Source organism: Leptopilina boulardi, unplaced genomic scaffold (genome assembly GCF_019393585.1).
Source record: "Leptopilina boulardi isolate dan_hultmark-lab unplaced genomic scaffold, ZJU_Lbou_2.1 LbouV2_214, whole genome shotgun sequence".
Lineage (NCBI taxonomy): Eukaryota > Metazoa > Arthropoda > Insecta > Hymenoptera > Figitidae > Leptopilina > Leptopilina boulardi.
In genome coordinates, this window is record NW_026137768.1 from 1,020,602 (window position 1) to 1,042,937 (window position 22,336).

At 32.2% G+C, this 22,336-nt stretch overlaps 1 protein-coding gene across 3 annotated transcripts in view; it reads left to right on the forward strand.

The window, feature by feature from the left end:
• Positions 1–22,336, forward strand: part of LOC127279120 (putative inorganic phosphate cotransporter) — a 114,279-nt gene that overhangs the window by 60,326 nt on the left and 31,617 nt on the right. For all 3 annotated transcript variants that reach the window (XM_051301269.1, XM_051301270.1, XM_051301268.1), the window contains exon 4: positions 12,241–12,328. In XM_051301269.1, coding sequence (XP_051157226.1) covers positions 12,241–12,328 — 88 coding nt within the window. The remainder of the gene's footprint in view (positions 1–12,240; positions 12,329–22,336) is intronic.

Below are 22,336 nucleotides of genomic sequence, written 5' to 3' on the forward strand. Positions count from 1 at the left end.
ATCCGTAGAATCCAAAAATGGTTCCCCGGCTACCACGCGTACGAGGTCCTCTGTCGAGTTGAGGCAGCCCAAAAGAGATTAAAGATCTCTACTCACCTTTTGAAACACGTATTCCCCGACATGATCGTCGGTGAAGACCTAGTTGCCCAAAAAGAAAGTATCTTAAAATTAACAAAAGATGAGCAAAAGGACTTCCTTGAGACCTGCTTCTTTAATCGTCGCCCGATTGACCTCGGCACCCTGACTAGCATAGTGTGTAGTCTAACTCAACCCTACGACCGTACTAAGAACTGTTGGCGCTGCGGTCAACGAGGACATCGCCGCGCGGATTGTAAAAACCCCCAAAAACAATTTTGTTATATCTGTGGTGTCGGACCTATTTGGGCCCGATACTGCTGCCTAAGGGCAAGAAAATAAAATTTTTTTTTTTTTTTTTTTTTTTTTTTTCTCTCTTTCTCGGGTAAGGCTAGATGCCCGAATACCCCCCCATCTCCATCTTCTGGGAGGAGAAAGGGACCGATCTACTAGTATAAAAAGAGCAACAGATCATCCCTCATCACATTTATTCACTTAAAGTCATTGAGTAAACACCTTAACAAAATCTTACGCTTCCAATTTCTTTTAACCATTCAAAATGGGAGTAAAATGGATATACGGTTTATCGAAGAGCGACTTAATCGCACAGATGGAAAGCTACCGGATCGATACCAGTGGAACACTAGCAGAGCTTCGACAACGCTTTGTAGCATTTGTAAAAACACAACCAGAATTGCTGCACAAAACTAGGGATCCAGAAGGATACAAAGAAGATGAAGATATCTCTCGAGACACTTCCGCACTAGAAGATCCGAATTTGATCAACAACTTCACACCTGGCTCGTAACATCAACCTACAGCACCACCACAAGAACAAATAGAACAGGTAGACATCGAACTAAATCATCAATTTAGACTACCTGGAACATCTAGAACATCATCACCACATGAGGGCTATTCTGATACCTTTGTGCTGGAAAGGATGAGAAAATGGGGTTGTCAGTTTGATGGCAAAGACGTCTACACATTTTTAGAACGTGTAGAAGAATTGCAGGCCGCATACGGATTTACGGACCAACAACTATTGAGAGGATTTCCGGAATTGCTAAAAGACGATGCCCAACTTTGGTACCGCAACGAGATAAGATATATTAGAACCTATGAAGAATTAAAATCAGCTCTAAGAAAATTTTATCTCTCTCCGAGCGAATTCAGACACCTGGAATCGCAAATAGTAAGGAAACTGCAAACTAAAGCAGAATCTATAAGAGAATTTTCAACTGCCTTGAGGACCATGATGAGGAGACATGGAGGTTATGACATTGTTCGTGAGATTGATACCATCTATTGGAACATGCAACCAAAGTATAGATTGCATATAAGGAGACACGAACTAGACTCTGTAAATACCTTAATACAGAGAGTTGAAGAAATCGCGGAGATCCTACAAACAGTCAACGCCAAGGAAACAGCTTATCAACCAGTAGCAGAGATTTCCAAACCATATGATCCAAAAAAGGATTGCTGGCGCTGTGGGAAATCAGGACATCGACGCATGAGTTGCCGGAGCAGGCCAAAGAAGTTTTGTTCATTCTGTGGAAAGGACAACATACTAACCAGAGATTGCCAGTGTGAAAAGCCGGGAAACGCAAAAAAGGTCGAACAATCGGAGTAAGTTCGACCTTATCATCTCCCGACTCCAGAATCTTCATCAACTGTAAATGTGAAGATCTAACCATCCCAGCCCTAGTGGATACAGGAGCAGCAGGCTCATTTATAGACATCCACACAGCAAATACTTTAATTGCTCAAGGGGGAGTCGCAAACTTAGAAGAAATTATTGTGGCCTTAGCAAATGGCACACAATACACAGTTAAAACAAGTTTTGACATGAAGATCGCAGCAGGGAAAACTAAGGTAAAACATAAGTTCTTGGTATTACCTGGTTTATCTCAACCAATGCTCATAGGTATGGATTTGTTAAAAAAATTCAACTTTTCTCTACTAATTAACAATCAAGATATACGATTGTTAACTAACTCGTTTAAAGTTGACATTTGCGAAATTGGAACATCAGGGTTAACAACTTTGGACAAGGATCAAGAAAAGGAATTAAACACCTTTATTGAAAAACAGAAACTTTTATTCGCAAACATAAAAGGACAAACTCCACTCCTGAAACATGAAATTCGCCTGGAAGAATCCACACCAATTAAGCAACGTTACCAGCCAAGAAATCCAGCAACACAGGAACTTATGCGTCAAGAAGCCCTGGAAATGTTAAAACAAAAAGTAATTAGAAAATCTCGAAGCCCTTGGAGCTCACCAGTAGTGCTAATTAAAAGGAAAAATGGAAAACTTCGATTTTGCATTGACTTTCGCAAACTAAACAAAGTAACAAAAAAAGATGCTTACCCCCTCCCCCGCATAAATAGTATATTGGACCAATTAAAAGGTGCCAAATACTTATCTACGCTTGATTTAAAGAACGGGTATTGGCAAGTTGAGTTAACCGAAGATAGTGCACCCCTTACAGCCTTCACAGTACCAGGATTGGGATTATTTGAATTTGTAGTCATGCCCTTTGGACTACATTCCGCACCAGCAACATTTCAACGACTCATCGATCTAGTAATTCCCGCTGAACTAGCTCCAAACGTCTTTTCATATCTCGATGATATCGTTATTACCTCGGAAACATTCGAATCACATCTCAAACTCCTAGAAGAAGTATTTGTAAGATTAAGTGAAGCCAAACTAGTACCTAACTGGGAAAAATGTTTTTTCGCCAGAACCCAACTCACTTACCTCGGACATCTAATAGATAAAGATGGACTGCATCCCGACCCCGATAAAGTCGACGCCATTTTGAAACTACCACCTCCAACCAACCTGAAAGAGCTGAGAAAATTTTTGGGTATGGTATCGTGGTACCGTCGATTTGTTAAAGACATTTCTGTATTAATGTCCCCCCTAATTGATTTGTTAAAAAAGAAGACAACTTGGAATTGGAATGAAGAAAAACAAGCAGCTTTCGACAAGATAAAAAAAACATTAACTGAAGCACCTGTATTAGCCTGTCCCGACTGGTCGCAGACATTTTATTTACAAACTGATGCCAGCCTGGAAGGTCTCGGAGCGGTTTTGACTCAGAAAATTGGAACTTCTGAAGTTGTTATCGCCTATGCCAGCCGAACTTTAAATTCATCTGAAAAAAACTACTCAGCAACGGAATTAGAATGCCTAGCTGTAAAATGGGGCATTTGGAAAATGAGACACTATCTAGAAGGCTACCATTTTATAGTTGTCACTGATCACCAAGCTCTCAAATGGCTGAACAGCATCATCACTCCGTCAGGAAGACTCGCAAGATGGATTATGGAATTGGCACAATGGGACTTCGAAGTTCAATATAAGAAAGGTTCCGAAAATTGTCTCCCAGATTACTTGTCAAGATTGCCCCTAGCAGTTTCTACAATTGACAAACAACCATCTTGTCAATGGTATCAACGCCAATTTAAAACAACCTCCGAGAATCCAGAAAGAAATCCAGACTACAAAATTGAAGATGGAAAATTATTTCACCATATACTTCACTCGCTGGACTTCAAAGACACACCCTACGAAGATCAATGGAAGTTGTGTATCCCGAAAGAAGATAGAGAGAAAATCTTACACAAAGTACACGACGAAACAACAGCTGGACATTTGGGTGTTGCTAAAACTTTAGCTAGACTTGGAGAATTTTTTTTCTGGCCTGGAATGCTTCGTGATGGAGCCGAATATGTAAGAAACTGCCAGAATTGTCAACGTAATAAAAGCACACAACAGGCTGCAGCAAATTTAATGCATGCAACCTTCGTAGAAAATCCGTGGGAAATGATTTCTATCGACTTCGTCGGACCTCTGCCTAGAACAACCTCAGGAAATTCAATTCTTTGCGTAATACAAGATCGATTTACAAAGTGGATTGAATTGAAACCTTTAAGAAAAGCAACTTCAGTATTAGTTATTTCAACACTAAAAGAAATTTTCTATCGTTATGGTTGTCCTAAAACAATTGTCTCGGATAATGGTAGACAATTTATTAGCAAAGAATTCAAATCTTTCTTGGAAGATTTTGGTATAATTCATCGCCTTACGCCACCCTACTCACCACAATGCAATCCAGTAGAAAGAGTAAATAAAGTAGTAAAGACGATGATTAGACAATACCTCGACGCTAAGAAACCGGACTGGGACCGCCATCTGTTGGAACTTCAATTTGCTTACAACACGGCCAAGCACACTTCGACCGGTTTCACACCTGCCTATCTTACCGCCGGCCGAGAGTTTCTCCCACCAGGCTTTCAAGACACGCGCTTGAATTCAAACACAACCACCGCTTCAAAGACAAGGATAGAAAAACTTCAAAATGCCCTCGAATTAGTTAGAATTAACCTTGCCAAAAGTTTCAAAATTCAACAAAAACACTATAATTTACGTAAAAGAGAATGGAAACCCAATGTAGGAGATAAGGTTTTTAAAAGAAATTTTCATTTGTCAAACAAAATGAAAAAAGAAAATGCGAAATTATTAGAAAAGTTTAGTGGCCCATTTACAATAAAGAAAAAAATTTCTCCAGTAATCTATGATGTTGTAAATGAACAGGGGAAAATTTTTCGTCATGTTCATTTAAAGGACCTGAAGAACTTCATTGACGACATTTCCAACCAATAATATAATTTCCCCCCAAAATTCTAAAGTCAAAGACCTCTAAAGAAAAATAAATCTTATTTCTTAGAATTAGGTGTATAGTTCCTCAAAGTCACCCGCGATGGAAACATTGAAACGCTTAGCACAGCTCGAGCGCGAGAAAATAAAAGAAGACGCGTTAGATATGAACAATTTGAATATTTCAATATACGAATTCGACATCGCCTATCAAAAAATGTTCGATGAAAAAAAATCGGTAATTGATATAATTAAACCACCTGAAAAAATTATCGCTCCACTACAACCCTATTCAGGTCGAATTACGGAAAAATGCAAAGTATTAGCTCCAACTCAAAAACCACCTCGTTTTCAACTGGAAAGAAAAGTTGTGGAAACACCGCCGTCCATCCATAAAGGAAATTTTGAAAACACCTTGCTCAACATCTGCAAAAAAGAAGAAGAAAAAATTAAATCCGAGAAAAATGAGAAAATTAAGAAAAAAATCCAAAATTCAAAATTACCTATTTTAAGTATTCCAAAATTAGTTGTGCCCGCTAAACCTACCCCTAAAAAGAGTGGTAAAATTACCAAACGTACCCCAACACAATTATCCTCGATGAAATTAACCGCAAAAAATAAAATTATGAAGCAGATGAAAAGCCCGAAGAAAGTTAACCCGATTCACACTGCACCTAAAAAAGAAAGACCGCAAATTATTAAAAAGAAAAAGATTAATAAACCCAAAATCACTTCTGACATTTTACTTACCACCCCAATAATCGTAAAACAGAACATACCTTCTCCAAAACCATTATCGTCAGATTGCCCGAAGTCGTTTGAAGAATTGTTTAATAGTCTCCAAGATACCATCAACGAAGTCGACCTAAATAACAACACTGCCGAAAATTCGAAGGAAAATCCAATTCCTCTGGTAAAGGAACTTTCAAAATTGCCATTTAAAATCTCTAAACTTCCTGGAGGACCATGGATTAAAGTCCCGATTGGCCCCGCTCGTTATCGGTTGCCCGTCAACGACGGTAAATGGATCCTAAGATTGGAGAGAACCAACGGATTCATCAAAAAAGCCAGAAAAATTTTGTAAGTGGTACTGAAAATTATTTTTTTTTTTTTTTTCTCTCTCTTTTGCATATTACATTCCCCAAGACGCTCATTAGAATTCGCTTTTTTAGTAGGGGGGATGTAACGAAAGTATTTTATTTAAAATATTAATTTGAAACAAAGTATTTTATCAGCATATTATTTCATATTATTTCAATGCATGAATATATATATCTATACGGTTGAGCTCTCAGCTCGACAGCCAGGAGGAGAGTACCGAGCGCGCATACTTTGCCGCGCAGCACGTGGTCTCTCTCACTCGCGCCATAGCTCCCAGTAGAAACGTCAAGCGGTATATACTTGCTTGCACGTACAATTTCCTCAGTTCGCCGTCGACCGGACTCGAGGCACATCTCGAGGCTGGACGACAGCAGCTCTCTCCTTTCCTCCTATTCTCTTCCTTTCTTATCTATCGCCGAGGGTGAGGTACGTCTCTCCTGAGGAATGAGATCATCCTCCCCAGGGCAGGCAGACCACAGGTACATCTGTGCTGCTAGCCCTGCCTACCTCATCCTCGAGGACGGTATCTCAGGTACATCTGGGGCCGACCTGGTGGATGTATTCCTGCAGAAGGAGTAGTACTCAGGTACCTTGGTACAAGAGTAACTCCCTTCGCCCTCCATCTTTTCTTACCTGCCGCGCAAGGTCTGACCAGGGGTACATCCGTGGAAGGCTGACGCGATCCTGACCCGCCATTTCCTGGAGAACCGACCCTGTGAAGACGAGGTACATCTCGCTCTTCACCGAGTTGATGCACCAGGTATTATTCTTCGACTCGAGGTACATCTGGAGCGAAGAATAACCTGTAACTTTCCTCTCTCTCTCTTTCCGCACTAGCTTCGCGTAGAGCATGAATGTCGTACGGAAACGGCATCTAGAAATCCTGATTAAGAAATCTCTAGTCGTGCACGAAACCTAGTTTTCGCTCGTCTCGTAGCTAGGGGCGTATTCTAGAACCTCCCTCGCGGAAATTATTATTGAGCATTTCACCCCGGGAAAGTTACAAATGGCGAGAACTAAATATTGTCTTTTTACAGTATTGCGGCGGATCCAATGCAGCTCGATGCAGCACCATAGCGGCGTACCGTCTCGCTTCTTTTCTCTCTCTTTCCTCTATCCCCTCACCTTTTCTAAATTCTTCTTCATCTCACTTCTCTCTACATTCTTTATTCTTTTCCACTTCTTTCATTTAGATTTAAGCTAGTTAGTTAGTTTTACATTTATTTTTTACTATTGTTAATTTAGTTAGTTTAGGATTTTCTATTTTTGTATTTTTTTTTGATATATATTGTTTATGAGAGTTAATCAAGCAGCCATATTTTTAGTCATTATTTTTATTGTTATTTCTTTTATTGTTTATTGTTTCTTTCTTACATTTGTTTAAATAAAACTGCTTTCGAAGGTTTAAATTATCGCTTCGTTACTGACTTTACCTACCTGCATATCACGATAATACTATTTTATACTTTTTATAAGAGAGCAAAGAACTCAAGAGTTCCAAAAATTTAAGACCCGGACTCATCCGGCGAGCAAATCCTTTGGCATTAAAATCAGATCATTACAAAAATGTAAATTATACCACTAATTAATTATCTCTTAGCCAAATTAATACTATATTTTTCTTGCAAGATAAAAAGAGAATTTTATCCGAACATTATACACTTTAAACTTTATTTATTTAATAATAAAATATTAATTTAGCAAAACTACTGCATAAATCAATCACTAAATAGTTTATTTATTCAATTCAATAATTCTTTTTTCACTCTTTCCACTGATTTTCTACAATATTTTCAGCCAAAGCAAGAAGACTAGAACCAGGAGGTGAAACTTCCACGCTTTACCGCAGTGAGTAGTGGCATGGTAAGCGTGCACACGGTGGGCGTGTCGTTTAAGTTCGTGCACTGCTAATAGAACGAATTTACGAATTCTGCGCATACTATCCATGTAGGTTTTGAAGGGGAAATTTCGTAGCAAGCAGCTGCAAATGTTTGCGTCTGCTTGGTTAGGTAAATTATATAATAATAAAATGCTTGGTCTGTCCTTCTGTCCTAACTTGAAGTTGGCCTTTTCTGATTTCACGTGTTTTTTTGAATAGTAATCTTATGACGTGTCAAATTTTGACAATTCTTTTTCTTATTTTTGCCAAAGTTGTATAATTGTGTTTCCAAATTTCGGAATAAGTTTCTTTAAAATTCCAAATTCGAAAATTCAATTCACGAAGCTGAAGTACACAACGTTTACCAACGAAATTCTTTTTAAAGTTGTATATTGATTCAAAAATTGTACAAAAAATGTATGATGAGAAAAAAGATGCGCCAGGAAATTTCGTATAAGATAGTAATTTGAAAAACATTTATTTTTAAAAATTAATTTTTAAGGTACCAGGTGCCAACGAATACCTATTAAATATTAATTATAAAAACACAGGCCTCGAATCAACTTAAAGACACAAAAAAGTCGTTTTAGTCGATTTATATTCCAAAAAAAAGTGGATTTGTTTTTTATTTTAACAAAAATATTTTACAGATTTTTAAATAAAATTTTTTTTTTTTTTAATAATAATCCTTTTCGAAGGGTTAAAATTGAAATTTTTAGAAATAATTAAATTTCAAAGATATTGTTAATTTTCAAACAATTATTAAATTTTCCAGAACTGAAAATAATTTATCAAACAATTTTTGGAAAACATTTTTTAAATTTAATTGAATTTTCAAAGATTTAAAATTGAGATTTTTGAAATTAATTGAAACTTTAAGTGTTTTGTAATTAAAATTTTAGATGATTTCACTAAAAATTTATTAGAAAATGCGGACAAAATACAATAATTTGAAAAATGGTTTCAGATAGTTGAATTTTCAAAGAATATTATTAAAATAGTTAAAAATAATTGAATTTCCTTAGAGTTATAATTGAAATTATTAAATTTCAAAAAAAAAAAAATTTCGATGTAAAATTTTAGAAATAATTAAATTTTAGATGCTTTTAAATTCAAATTATTGAAAATTCAATTAATTTTGAATTCCAATTTTTGAGAATAATGAAATTATATTTGATTTTAAATTGAAAATTTTTGGGAAATAATTGAATTTTAATTGAAATTTTGGATAATAATTTAATTTAAGTTCATTTTTGATTGAAAATTTGGTTAATTAATTTTGAATAGAAATTTTAGAAAATAATTGAATTTTATTTCATTTTAAATTGAAAACTTGGTAAATAATTACATTTTAAATTGAAAATTTTGGATAATTATTGGATTTTTAATTGATTTTGAATTAAAATTTTGGGTAATAATTGAATTTTAGTTTATTTTGAATTGAAATTTTTAAAAAATAATTAAATTTTATTGTGATATTTTTTTTTAAAAATTATAAACAATTGTTAAATTTCATAAAAATTTTAATTGAAAAATAATTTTGATATAATTGAATTTGTGATGTCTTTCATTAAAATTATTAAAAATAATTAATGTAGTGAAGAATCATTTTAGTTTAAAATTTGTTAAATAATTTAATTGAAGAAGATATGATGAAGATCTACATTTTATACTAGAAAAATGTATTTTATTTACATTTTTTTCAAATGTTAAAAAAAATGTCGCATTTTATTAAAAGAAGTCGATAAAAGTCTTATTTTTGAAAAAAGTCAGAAAAAGTCGTATAATCCGAGGCTTGTAAACATATAATTTTCATTATTATCATTTAATATGTAATAATATTCTAATAAATTAAATTATTATTGATAATATTAATCTTTAATTTCTTTATAACAAACAATTAAACACTCAATTTGGCGCGCTTGCGCGCGTTTAATTTTGCTAGTTACATATAATTAATTAAATATAATCGCATCAAAAAATTTATGGGTAAACCATTTGCCATAACCGCATAAACAGAAACTTAAAAACAGCGTCTGCTACATTTCAAATATCAGTGTCAAGAAAGTATGCGCAGAACACTGAAATTCGTCTGAATAGCAAAGCACGAACGATAAGCCACGCCTTCTAGTGGCTTGTTTGTCATGCCGCATCTTTACAACGGAGTTTCCCCTCCTGGTTCTAGTCTTCTTGAGCCAAAGTGAATGATCCGCGAATGTCCCATGAATTCGCGGCACATTCCATTTTGTCGATCCGCCAGAGGAAGTCAATTTCCAGAATAGCTTCGGAGAATAACGGAAACAAAGGAAAAGGGGATTGATTTAATCTCGAACTAAACTAGGCCTAATGTTACAATCAATTTACAGGCAGGATTAAAATGACGAAAGATCACTAGTGGCAGCGATTCGTTTTTTGACACAATCAAATGAAACGAGAAATGTTAATTTCAGTTCTTTTAATAAAATTCTTTTAATAAATTTTATTTTTGTTAGATTTGCACCGACAGTTTGTAAATGGGAAACTACGATAACTTTATTTGTTCTCTTCTTTTACTTTTGCATTACTTTTTTTTATTATTACAATATATGTTTCTTTCGAATGTTTAAATAATGTTTCATTATTGACTTCTCCTTCTATATCAAAATCACAGTTAAAAGTAAGGTTCCTAAATAAAATAATGTTTTGATTATTTTAAAAATCTAGTAAAATACTTTATTAAAATACTCTGGCTCCATCCGACGAGCAAATCCTATTGGCTAAAAAAACCACGAACAATACGTGTTCCTCAATGGAAAACTGATACTGGATTTCGGTGTCGATTTAGTATTGGTCATACTTAATTTTCAATGGTAATCCAGTACTTATATTCGGTATACTGGGATTACGATATCGGTTTCGTGTCGGTCGGCAAACCATACCTAGGTAGGATCCAATATAAAATTCCACATTGAATTTTTTATTTAAATAATATTTTTTTTTTAAATTTAACTTTGTAATATTTTAATTTAATAGTAGTAAACATTTTTACTTTATGGTGTAACGATAGAGTATCGTAGTATAGTGGCGCGGCGAATAGAGAGAAAGTAGACAGCGTAAGTAGTAGTGTCACTCTCTTCCCCTACCACTCGCTGTCACCTAGCTGCTAGTGATATACCTTTCGTCTCGCACCTTTTCCTCAGTCTTCTTCCGACTCGTCTAGAGGTGCTTGTCTGACGATTGGAAGCAACTCACTCCTGGCTACCTGGTGCTCAGTAGAGGTGCGTCTCTCTGAACACCGGAGCCTTCCTTACTTCCTAGAAGGAGCTGTACTTGTTCTTGTAGGCGCTCCTGCGGAATAGTAACACCCTTCGCCTTCCTTCCTCCTGGTGAACCGGACTTTCTATGGGCGCTTCTGTGGAAGACTGGTGATCCAGGTTACTCACTCACTTCCACCAGGACCGTCCTTGTCGAGTAGAGTCGCTCCTCTCTTGACAAAGATGATGCACTAGGTAATAATTCATTTTTGTATATTTTATTATTCTTTTATTTAAACAATATATTCTCTTTTGAAGGTTTAAATAAAGACTCGTCAATGACTACGCCTCTCCTCTACATCATAGTAAGAAATAGTTCCGAAATTAATCGAAACATGGATGGCGCTTCACGCCATCTACCTAGATTTAAAGTAACTAGTCAAAATAGGTTTCCATGTGGTATCCCATGTGGGCTTTTCCAGTAGTCTAATGTTTCCAGTATTGTGCATAAATAAATATTCACTGAAAAAAGGGTTTGGTATTGACAACCAAACGTTTGGTTGGTATTTAAGTAACCAATTTTTTTTTTGTTAAATCAACAAAATTTTAATTCTCTCAATCAAAATTTGTTGACACAACCAAAATTAGAAAAAAAGTATTTTTGTTGTTCTAACTAAAGTTTGATTGTGACAACCAAAATTTTGTTGATTCAACAAAAAAAATTTGGTTGCTTAAATACCAACCAAACGTTTGATTGTCAATACTAAACCCTTTTTTCAATGTTGAATAAATCTGCTTTAAGTAGTGGTAAATCTGCGATGTTTATAATTTAAAGTAATCGATTAGAAACAATGTTTGCTTTGCAACACATTTAAACTTATTGTTGATTAACGTTTTGTATATTAGGAGCTTGATGCAACATTAAATTAATTACATTTGCTTTAATATTAAAATTTTCCAAGTGGTAAAGAAATATTATTTGTCTTCGTAACACTTCTTAAAATAACTGTTTTAAAAGTCTTATTTTAAAAATGTTATTAGTCGTTTAAATTACATCTTTTTAAGAGACACGCGTGTTCTTATAATGTTTACAAGACACTTTCGAAGACAGGTATGTTTTTTGACTACCTATAAATATAGTATTGTTTTCTTCATCACCACGTTTTAAGAATATGTTTTTTTATACTAAAGGACTTGTATGTAATTTATGAAGTGTGAACGATTTTTTATTGTTCGGGTATATTTCCTCCCCCTAGGAATGGATTATCCCTATTGCAGGGTCCGATCGTGCCATGTACGCACGCTATGTTGGCCAAGTGGATTCCACCTAACGAGAGAAGTCGCATGGGAGCTTTCGTCTATGCTGGTATGTTTTTGTTATTATGAAATTTAGTTTATATTTAGAAAAATTAGTTTAAATTCTAGTACACAAAGATTTAGCGATGCCTTCTTCGAAAAATTGTGTTGCATTCTTTTATCTCCATAAAAACATTTAATGTTTTTTCATAGAAGGCATTGTTCAACAGCAGTGTACATAAACAGTCAGCTCTCAAAAATAGTAGAGTTCCTAAAATACAGTACTTCTTGAAATTCTCCTTTAACACATACCCAAGAAGCACGTAATATATCCTCAATATCAAGGTAATATTACACGTGAGATTCGTAATATAACGCTGTAATATTACAGTAATCTTACAGTGATCTTAAAATGTCCGCCTCAAGGTAATATTACCGGGAATATTATTGTAATATTAACGGTAATATTACAGTAATATTAACGGTAATATTACAGTAATATTAACGGTAATATTACAGACTGATTTGAGTTATTCATAAAGCATAAAAAACGTAAATATATTATAAGTCAATTTGGCTTGTTGGTAAAACTCTGGACTCGTGTGCTTTGAGTTCGGGGTTCGATTCCCTGGATGGGTAGATTTTTTTCGTAAAGAAATGTTCCCATAATATTACTGTAATATTCTCTTGTAATATTACCTTAATATTACGGTATAATATTACTGCAATATTACTGTAATATTACCTTAATATTACCTTAATATTAGCGCGTAATATTACAGTAACATTACCGGTAATATTACCTTGAGCCGGACATTTTAAGATCACTGTAAGATTACTGTAATATTACAACGTTATATTACGAATCTTACATGTAATATTACCTTGATATTGAGGTTATATTACGTGCTTCTTGGGTAATTCGTACGAGGAATTAAATTCATACAAATATTGTAACGCATCATCTTTAAAAATTCAAAATGAATTAAATTAAAATTTTAATTAAACAAATTAAGCGAGGGGGAATTTACTAGTTAAAAACGTGTACACTTGACTACAGGTATTACACCTCATATTACCCTTATTACTAAGTTATTACACGTTATTACAGAGTATTACATATTATTACAGAGATATTACAGATTTTTTTGCGTTATTACAGCACTGTAATAACGCATTATTACACGGTATTACACGGTATTACACAAGTATTACAGGAAGAGTGTACACTTGACTACCTGAGTAAATTCCCCCTCGAAATTAAGTAAAAATAATGAAGGGTACTTTGTCTATACAAATTAAAAAGAATAAAAAGTATCCGCGGGAGCCAGATCAAATGATGCCTTAATAAAAATAATTAAGAATAAATGCTCGTGGAGTGTCACATATGTGCAGTAACCTAGAAATTTTTTTTTTTAATCACACCCACACAGCACCAAAAATTCCCCGAAGATTCATTGAATGTTTAAAGGTTAACTTGAGAGTATTGAATTGCGGGGTTCAGAAAAGATTATTTAAAATAAAATAAATAAATTAAATGAATAAAACTTTTATAACGTCACAACATAAAGAAAAATTTTTCTTCGGAAAAATCCGGCTTGATTTTCAGACGTCAATCCGCGTTAAAATTTTGTCATCTCTTTAACTGTATGGGATATTCAAAAATGGTTGAAGTGGATGAATTTTTACAGCGTTCGAAATATTTCTTTATATTTCGGAAAGAAATTTGTATGGTTATTCGTTAAAGGTTCGGCTCGAACTTTGATTGAAGCTTAAAAAAAATATTCGTTAAATGTTCGCCCAGATAGCTGCGCTCTAAAATTATCTAACAATAAGCATAAAGTATTTTAAAGAATTACGAGAAACTTCCTCCTAAAATTAAATTAAAGTATGAAAGATTGTACGTATTAATAATAATAATGTAACTAAAATAATTATATTTTTTAATTTAAATCAGTTTAATAAATAAATTGACTTAATAAAGTTAAATTCAAAAAAGAAAAAAAATAATTTCTTAAATTTAGGGACTCATACTTTATCAAATAATTTTTTAGAGATTTAACATAACGAAATTAATTTTGAAAATAAATTTCGGGAAACTGGGGATCGAATGCGGGTTTGACAAACAAATCCAATCTAGCCAATCTATTCGCCTTCACATTTCCTTCTATATCTGAGTGTGATGGTATCCAGATGAAGTTTTCATCAATAATTTTATAGTTACGTGTACTATTAAGCTTGCAGCAACCTTGCATGGTAAGCTTCTTGAAAGATTGCAGTGTAAGGTTACTGCAAGATTGCACAGTAAGATTATCGCAAGATTGCTCAGTAAGCTTGTCGTTAGGTTGGTGCAAGGTTGCCAAATAACCTTGCCAATCAGCACAGAAGGTTGCAGGAAACTTGCAGGAAGCTTGACATGCAAGTTTATAGGGCCAAGATGGGCATAGTTTTAATTTTGTGCTCTAGAATACAAACGTTTTAGGATATTTAAAAATGATGCATACCGTATGAAAGTACAATAAATAAGGTATCCTTTGGCCATAACGAAAAAATTTTAATTTGCAAACAAACATTTTTTAAAGAATTTTTTTAAATTGTTGTAAATTTCGATTTGAAAAAAGTGGCTCCAAGATGGACACCTTCATAAAATTCACTAAAAAACATGTAAAATAAAAATAAAATATCAAGTAAGGATTTTTAAACCAATTTTCTGTTTCTTCATTATATTTTTTAAAGGTTCTAACATTTTAAAAAAATTTTAAATTAAATAATATTGTAAGAAAATTAATTTTAACGAGAATATTTTAATTAAATTAATTTATAATTTATGTAATAAGAGATTAGTTATTTTATAATTAATTAAAAGAAATTAACAATAAATCCGTCTCTAAGCTGAATTGTCGGAGTCACAATTCGGACATTTGTACCACACGGAGAAAAAAAGGAGAACCGCTTGATTTGTCAGTTGTGAGCTGTTCTCACTCGTCAGGGAGCAGCAGTTTCGCCGCGAAAGGAGAACTGTTAATCTTTTGAGGAGTAACCGTTCACCTTTTGTCGTTTCACCTTAAGGGAAGGTAACTCTCTTTCCTCAAAAAGCGTACTCGTTCACCCTTCGAGAAGCGAACGGCTCACTTTCCAAGCGGTCAAACAACTGACTCTCGTTTAAGAGAACTGCTTTTCGGCGGATTAAGCGGTTCTCCTTTTTTTTCTCCGTGCAGGGTCTGCAGATTTTAGCTATATAAGAAATTTCAAATAACGATCAGAACTGTCGGTAACTATCGACAGATTTCATTTCTCTATTGATTATAACATAATTTCGAAGTAGAAAAAGAAAAGATTTCAATTATGAGGCTTAGAGCATTATTAAGAAACTGTAACATTGAAAATAAATAAAGTTAAGAAATTAAGGTGTGATGTTCATCTTAGGGCCACCAGACTGTCCATCTTAGGACCAATGACCCCATTTTTTCGGCGCAAATAAAAATTATTTACAAACACAGTGTCAACCTAATCATTTTAGAATACTATTATACGATAAATAAATGAAGTTATTATGATATGCACCTATTCGAAATCAAAAATATAGATAATTTTACCGACTGAAATAAAAACTGTTACAAAACTTTTTAAAACGAAAAATCCACGTGATATGTGTTACAGGAAGAAAAATAATTCTTTCCGATCTGTGTTTATACAAAAAGCTTAATCTAAACAAACTAAATCAGTAAAAAAAAATCACGAGGCGATATATAGTTATGCGAAAATTTTATATCAAATGTCCATCTTAGGGCCCTCTCCCCTACTATGAATATGTTTGTTGGAAGTTTTTCTTACAAATCATATTTGAGTGAATAATTTTTGGGCAGTGAATTTTACTTTGTGTTTTTTATTCAATTTTTTCTAATCATGTGATTTTTTGCAAATTGTGTGTCGTTGCTGTAGATGTTTGACAATTCCCCCGCTCCCATCACAGGCTCTTTTGCCATATCCTGTAGCAGAAAATAGACATTTTTTTAACAGGCGATATTGACAACTCATGAAACTGGAAACGATTCTTAAACTGGCCCCATCTAATATAATTGTAATTTCAGATACCGATTCTAATTCTAACTGTTCCTTGCAGCTTTCAATTATGCGATTCATAGACAATAAGGCAAGAGCAGAATCATGTCTTGTATCGTCAGCAACAACAACAAACACTTTGTGTTTTTTTATTATTATAACAAACTGATGTAAAAATTGAAATCTGTTGAGTTTTCCATACCCGCTTTGTAGCTTATTTTTAATAATTACGTTTCAATTTTCTGCGAAGTCGCCGTGCAAAACCATAGTTTCACTGAATTCAATTTAGTTTCATTTTTAACTTTGAATATTTTTTCTCTCTGAATATCCTTAATGAATTTATGAACATTTACTTTAATTGTGCAAATCTCTAACTACTTGTTCGTTTTTCTAACTCGGCTTTATTCCACACAGTAAAAGTTACTTCATTGTTAGATGTTTCTTCAAAAATATTTAAGGAGGAATCGGACAGACAGTCTGAACAAAAGTTAGTCCAAATGCATTATTTCGATTTTTGAAATAGAAAACACATATTTTAGTGTATTTTTTCAGACGAAGTATGCAGACCCTGGCGGATTTGATTTACCTAATGTCCACCCAGCTGGGTGGATATTGGGTCAACATTAGGAATAACGTAAAAAAAATTGATAAATAAGCTAAAATTGTTCAAAAAACATTTTGTAATTGAGAGATGGTCTTCTTAACCCCTTGGGTGTCGATGACGTGTATACACGTCATGGAATAGGTGGGCTCAAAGTGTCGATGACGTGTATGCACGCACATAAATTTTGAGCCCAATAATAAGACGGAATTGGCCTAAAATTTGTTACTCGGGGGTTTTTGGGGTCGCTGCTTCCGAATTTGATGTCAGATTTACAAAATTCAAAATGGCGGATCCAATATGCCCCCACAGCAGCCAATCTTTACTAAAAATTTCGTAAAGATTTCCTTGAAATTTTGAGGATATTTAATTGCAAAGTTTAATAAAAATTGCATAAAGATTTAAATGTCCCACTAAAAGAAAATTTTGGCGTAAAAGTTGACTAAAAATTTAAATGAAATTTTCAGGAAATGTTCGTCGCGAAAATTAAGTAAAAATTTAAATGAAATTTTCAGGAAATGTTTGGCGTAAAAGTTGACTAAAAATTTAAATTAAATATTTATTAAAAATTTATACCGAAAGTTGAGTGAAAATGTAATTTAAATATTCAGTCAATTTTTGTGACGAACATTTCCTAAAAATTTAAATTAAATTTTCAGAAAAGGTTGGACGAAAATATTTGTAAAAAATACAAAAATAATATTTAAGAAATATTATTAATATTATTATTAATATTATTAATAATAATAATAATAGATAGATAGATAGATCTTTATTTTTATTATTATTATTATCAATAAAAAAAATTTACTATCTGGGATTAAAAATAAAATAAATAATATACAAACATTGTTGCTCTGTTTTGATTCACATTGAATCAAGCACTGCATGCTTGTTGAGCAAGAACTTTTGAAAACAAATTATGAGGTGCTGGGGATTGAATCTACATTCACCGCGCGCTAGCTAAAGACCCTAACCACTACACTACAGATATCTGGCTGAGAAAAAAAAAATCTTTCACAGGCTCTACAACCTGCTGATAGACAAGTAATCCTACTTATCGACCTAAAAGGGCGGGCTCATTTGAAAAAGTTTTTCACGGAGATATTTGAATATTCTGAATATTCACATTGCAGGTAAATATAAAAATTAAAAGTGTATCGAAATAATGCTGTAAAACCATGACTGAAGGTCATGTGAAAAGGTTATTATAAAATTAATTATTTTTTTAAATATTATCTATTAATTAAAAATTCACAAATTTGCGAAAATTAATTTTAAAGATTTTTATTTATTAATAAACAATTATATTAGTACTGTTAAAGACAAGAAAAAGCGTTTTAAAAATCAAATCCGCCAGGGTCTGCACACTTCGTCTGAAAAAAATGCACTAAAATATGTGTTTTATATTTCAAAAATCGAAATAATGCATTTGGACTAACTTTTGTTCAGATTGTCTGTCCGATTCCTCCTTAATATTTTATTTGTTATTTCTTCTGTTCCTGGACATAAATTTAATTCTTGAAAAACACATTTCTTTGTTGAAGAAGCACACATTATTGCAGAAAAGAGATCTTTTTAAAGTTCTTTAATATTTAAGGATCGTTCTTTTCTTAAGTTTTTTAATGCAATTAGAAAAAGGTCAAAATTGGCACAATATATGCAAACGCAGACTTCTTTTTGTGGCTTAATTATTACCCACTTCGGTCGTAATGAGTAAAACTTCGATCTACCAATGCTTTTATCAGGATTATTCTCACGAAAAATTTGAAAAATTTTCTCAATACTCCTTGTCAAAAAGCATTTCATCTTTTTCGTTTTTCACCATCAATTTCAACGCATATAACATCATTTTTTTTAGGACTCCCTCTTGAACAATCTAAATGGTCATTAAGGAAATATTCTTGAGCTACTTTAACACTTAGACTGTAAGGTGGTTTTAGACCTACGTTGACTGTAACCATAGGTCACTCGTGCCCGGCCCATTAAAAAGTACTTTAAAATGCTTTGAAAAATCGGACAAAGTTCAGGATATTGCATTAACTATCCTAGAATTATATTGCTAAAATGTTCATTTGTTTAAATAATATATTTGTTAATAAAATCAATCTTTTTAAAAATTTCAAACGGGAGAGTAAAGCTTAAGAGTGGTAGTTTAAGGGAAAAATACTGACAATCTTTATAAATAAAAGAATTGCTTAAGTTTTGAGCATGAAAATCATGTTTTTTCAATGTACGTAAAAGAGGTACAAATTACAAAAAATATACATTGTATTATTTTTTATTCTTCATTGACGTTAAAAATTACAATAAATTGACATTGTATTGTTTAGTGTGAAACTTTTCTGAACATTTATTCAAGTGGGACATTTAAATCTTTACACAATTTTCGCTAAACATTGCAATTAAATATTCCGAACATTTCAAATAAATCGGTTCGTTTCAATGCAAGGAATACAATTATTTTATGTATTAACTTGAATTTAAAAAAACACAAAATTTTTTAGTTAAAATAGAAAGTTTCGATTTTTTAATTTTTATTAATTCTTAAAATTTAAATCAAATCTATACTTTATGTATATATCAACCAATTCGTTTCAATGCAGGGAATAAAATTATTTTATATATAAACATGAATTTAAGAAAACAACATTTTTTTAGCTAAAATGTGAATTTTTGATTTTTTAACATTCATTAATTCTTTAAATTCCAATGAAATCTATGAGGCATTTCATATAAGAATACAGGGTCATGTCTCGGATTTTTCTCAAAATTCGGTAAATTGTAGTGATTTGTGGTGCTAAATAAGTGTACAAATTTTGAATTTGAAATTTTTAATATTTTTTAAGATATTTACAATAACAAATTAGAGCCATATTTTTTTGCTTTACTTATAACTTTTTCCCTATTATTATTATTATTTTCTCCTATATAGGGCTAGTTGGATGCGGATTTCGATAAGCATTGGAATAGTATTTTTAAAATTATTCTAATTTTATTTGTTCGTAAAATATTTCATTTTTTATTAACTTTTGTTAGTTAATTAATTAATATCTCGAAAACAAAAAATAATGCCATCTCAAAAATTTAACCATCGATTTATTATAACATAAACAATATTCATGATTTTTTCGCGCTTTAAAATGAGGGAGAACATGTTTAAAAGTTATAAAAAAATTTTATTTTTTAAACAAATTGTTTAAAAATTAAAATTTTTTTCTAAAAGTTTAAGGTCTTTTGCGTAAAAAACATTCTCAACAGTTTTCTCTATTTTTAGTAGGAAAAAAGTTATACGTAAAGCAAAAAAATATTGTTCAAATTTGTTGTTGTAAATATCTCGAAAAATATTAAAAATCTCAAATTCATAATTTGTACACTTATTTGGCACCACTATCACTACAATTTACCGAATTTTGAGAAAAATCCGAGATATGACCCCGTATTCTCATATGAAATGCCTCCTATACTTTATATATACCAATCTATTCGTCTTGACGTAAGGAAGACAATTATATTATATATTACCTTAAATTTTTCTATTTAAAAAATGTTTCAATTAAAAAAAAATTTTTGGAAAAAAGAAGATAAAATTTTTTTTTTGTATTTTTAAAAATCCTCTCGTCATTTTTGAGAGATTAATGTGGTAAATAAGCCTACCAATTTTCACCCAAATCTACACGGAAAGAAATTTAGTAGCAATATTTGATAAATCTGATAGGAAATTTTAGTATTCTTTTTTTCAAACGCGGAACATTTGGGTTTGATAACGAAAATCGGTATATTTTTACCAATAGTCTTTTTAGTAAATATATTCCAGAAATTGAAATTATTATTTCGTAAATTGATAAATTTATACGAAAAACCAGAAGTAAGTTAAACCGACGCGCACTTCGTTATTTACTAAATTTATATGAAAATTTGGAAAGATTATTTCGAAATTTGTTAAAACTATACTAAAAATTCGAAGTGGTTCAGTCGTGACAGATGACGACAGAAACACCAATAGATTCTATGCCAAAGTTTTATCTCTTTCTCATCTAGAGGATAGACGAGGATATGAACTTTTAAATGCACACACACATACACCGCATTGTTTTACATCGATTGGCTTATTTTTATTCCTAACCTATACTAACGATAATACGTATAACATTCGCAGAATAACGCTTCATATACAAATTTACTCTCATGTGAAAAACTGATGTGACCATTCTTATATACTAACCAGACATATTTTTCACCGCATATGAGAAAGGTGAAATTATATCAAAACATGTTTAAAAATATAAATAAAAATCATTATTTATTGGGAAATAATTAAATATTTTATTATTTTTTGAAGAACAATTTTTTACTGATTTATTGTAAAATCTTCGAAATTAATTATATAAAAGAAATTCAGGTCTGTATCAAAATAATGGTAAAAAGGGGCTTGTCTAAAGAGCTTCGTCAGTCTTCGTTACCACTCGGTGAGGATCTGGCAATTCCAAACGTTCAACTTCGGCAAATTTCGTCGAATCTCGTTAACTTTGATATTTTTTTTCAATTTTCATATCAAATATATCAAAATCTGAAATAATTATATCATTTTATAAAATTCTAATTACGAAATTTGAAATATTTGGTTAGAAAAATTGATAAAGAGCTTATTAAAATTTGACATTTTTGTGTTTCAATAAAAAGATTTCAGATTTCGTAAATATTATATCAAATTTTCTTTCCAACTATATTAAATATTCTTATTTTAATCTCAATCATTCTTAAAAATAGTAACGAAAATCATTATCATGCCAAAATGTTCCGCAATTGTAACCAAATATACTAAAAAGTAACACCATAATATCAAATATTGCTACAAACTTTCTTTTTAAAAATTTTATAAACGAAAAGACTACAAAGCTTCCTCCACGAGGAAGCAAAAATATAATTCTTTTAATTATATTATTATTATTAATACGTACAATCTTTCATAGTTTAATTTAATTATAGGAGAAAGTTCCTCGTAATTCTTTAAAACGCTCAGATAATTTTAGAGCCCAGCTATCTGGGCGAATATTTAATTCATGTAATATTACTGATATTAAGGTAATATTACGTGCTGCTTGGGCAACTTTCGCGCTAAACCTTTACCGAAAATGTAATTTAAAGGTTCATAGGCAAGTTTTACGCTGAACCTTTACCGAAATTGTAACTTACAGCTTCAGGCAAGGTTCACGCTTAACCTTTACTGAAGTTTCAATTTACAGCTTCAGGCAAGTTTCACGCTAAACCTTTAATGAGGTTGTAATTTACAGTTTCACACAAGGTTCACGCTTAAACCTTTAATCAAGTGCGGGCATTTATATATATATATATATATATATATATATATACTCAATCTTTATTGAGCTTTGCAACGAAATACTCCCAACTTGG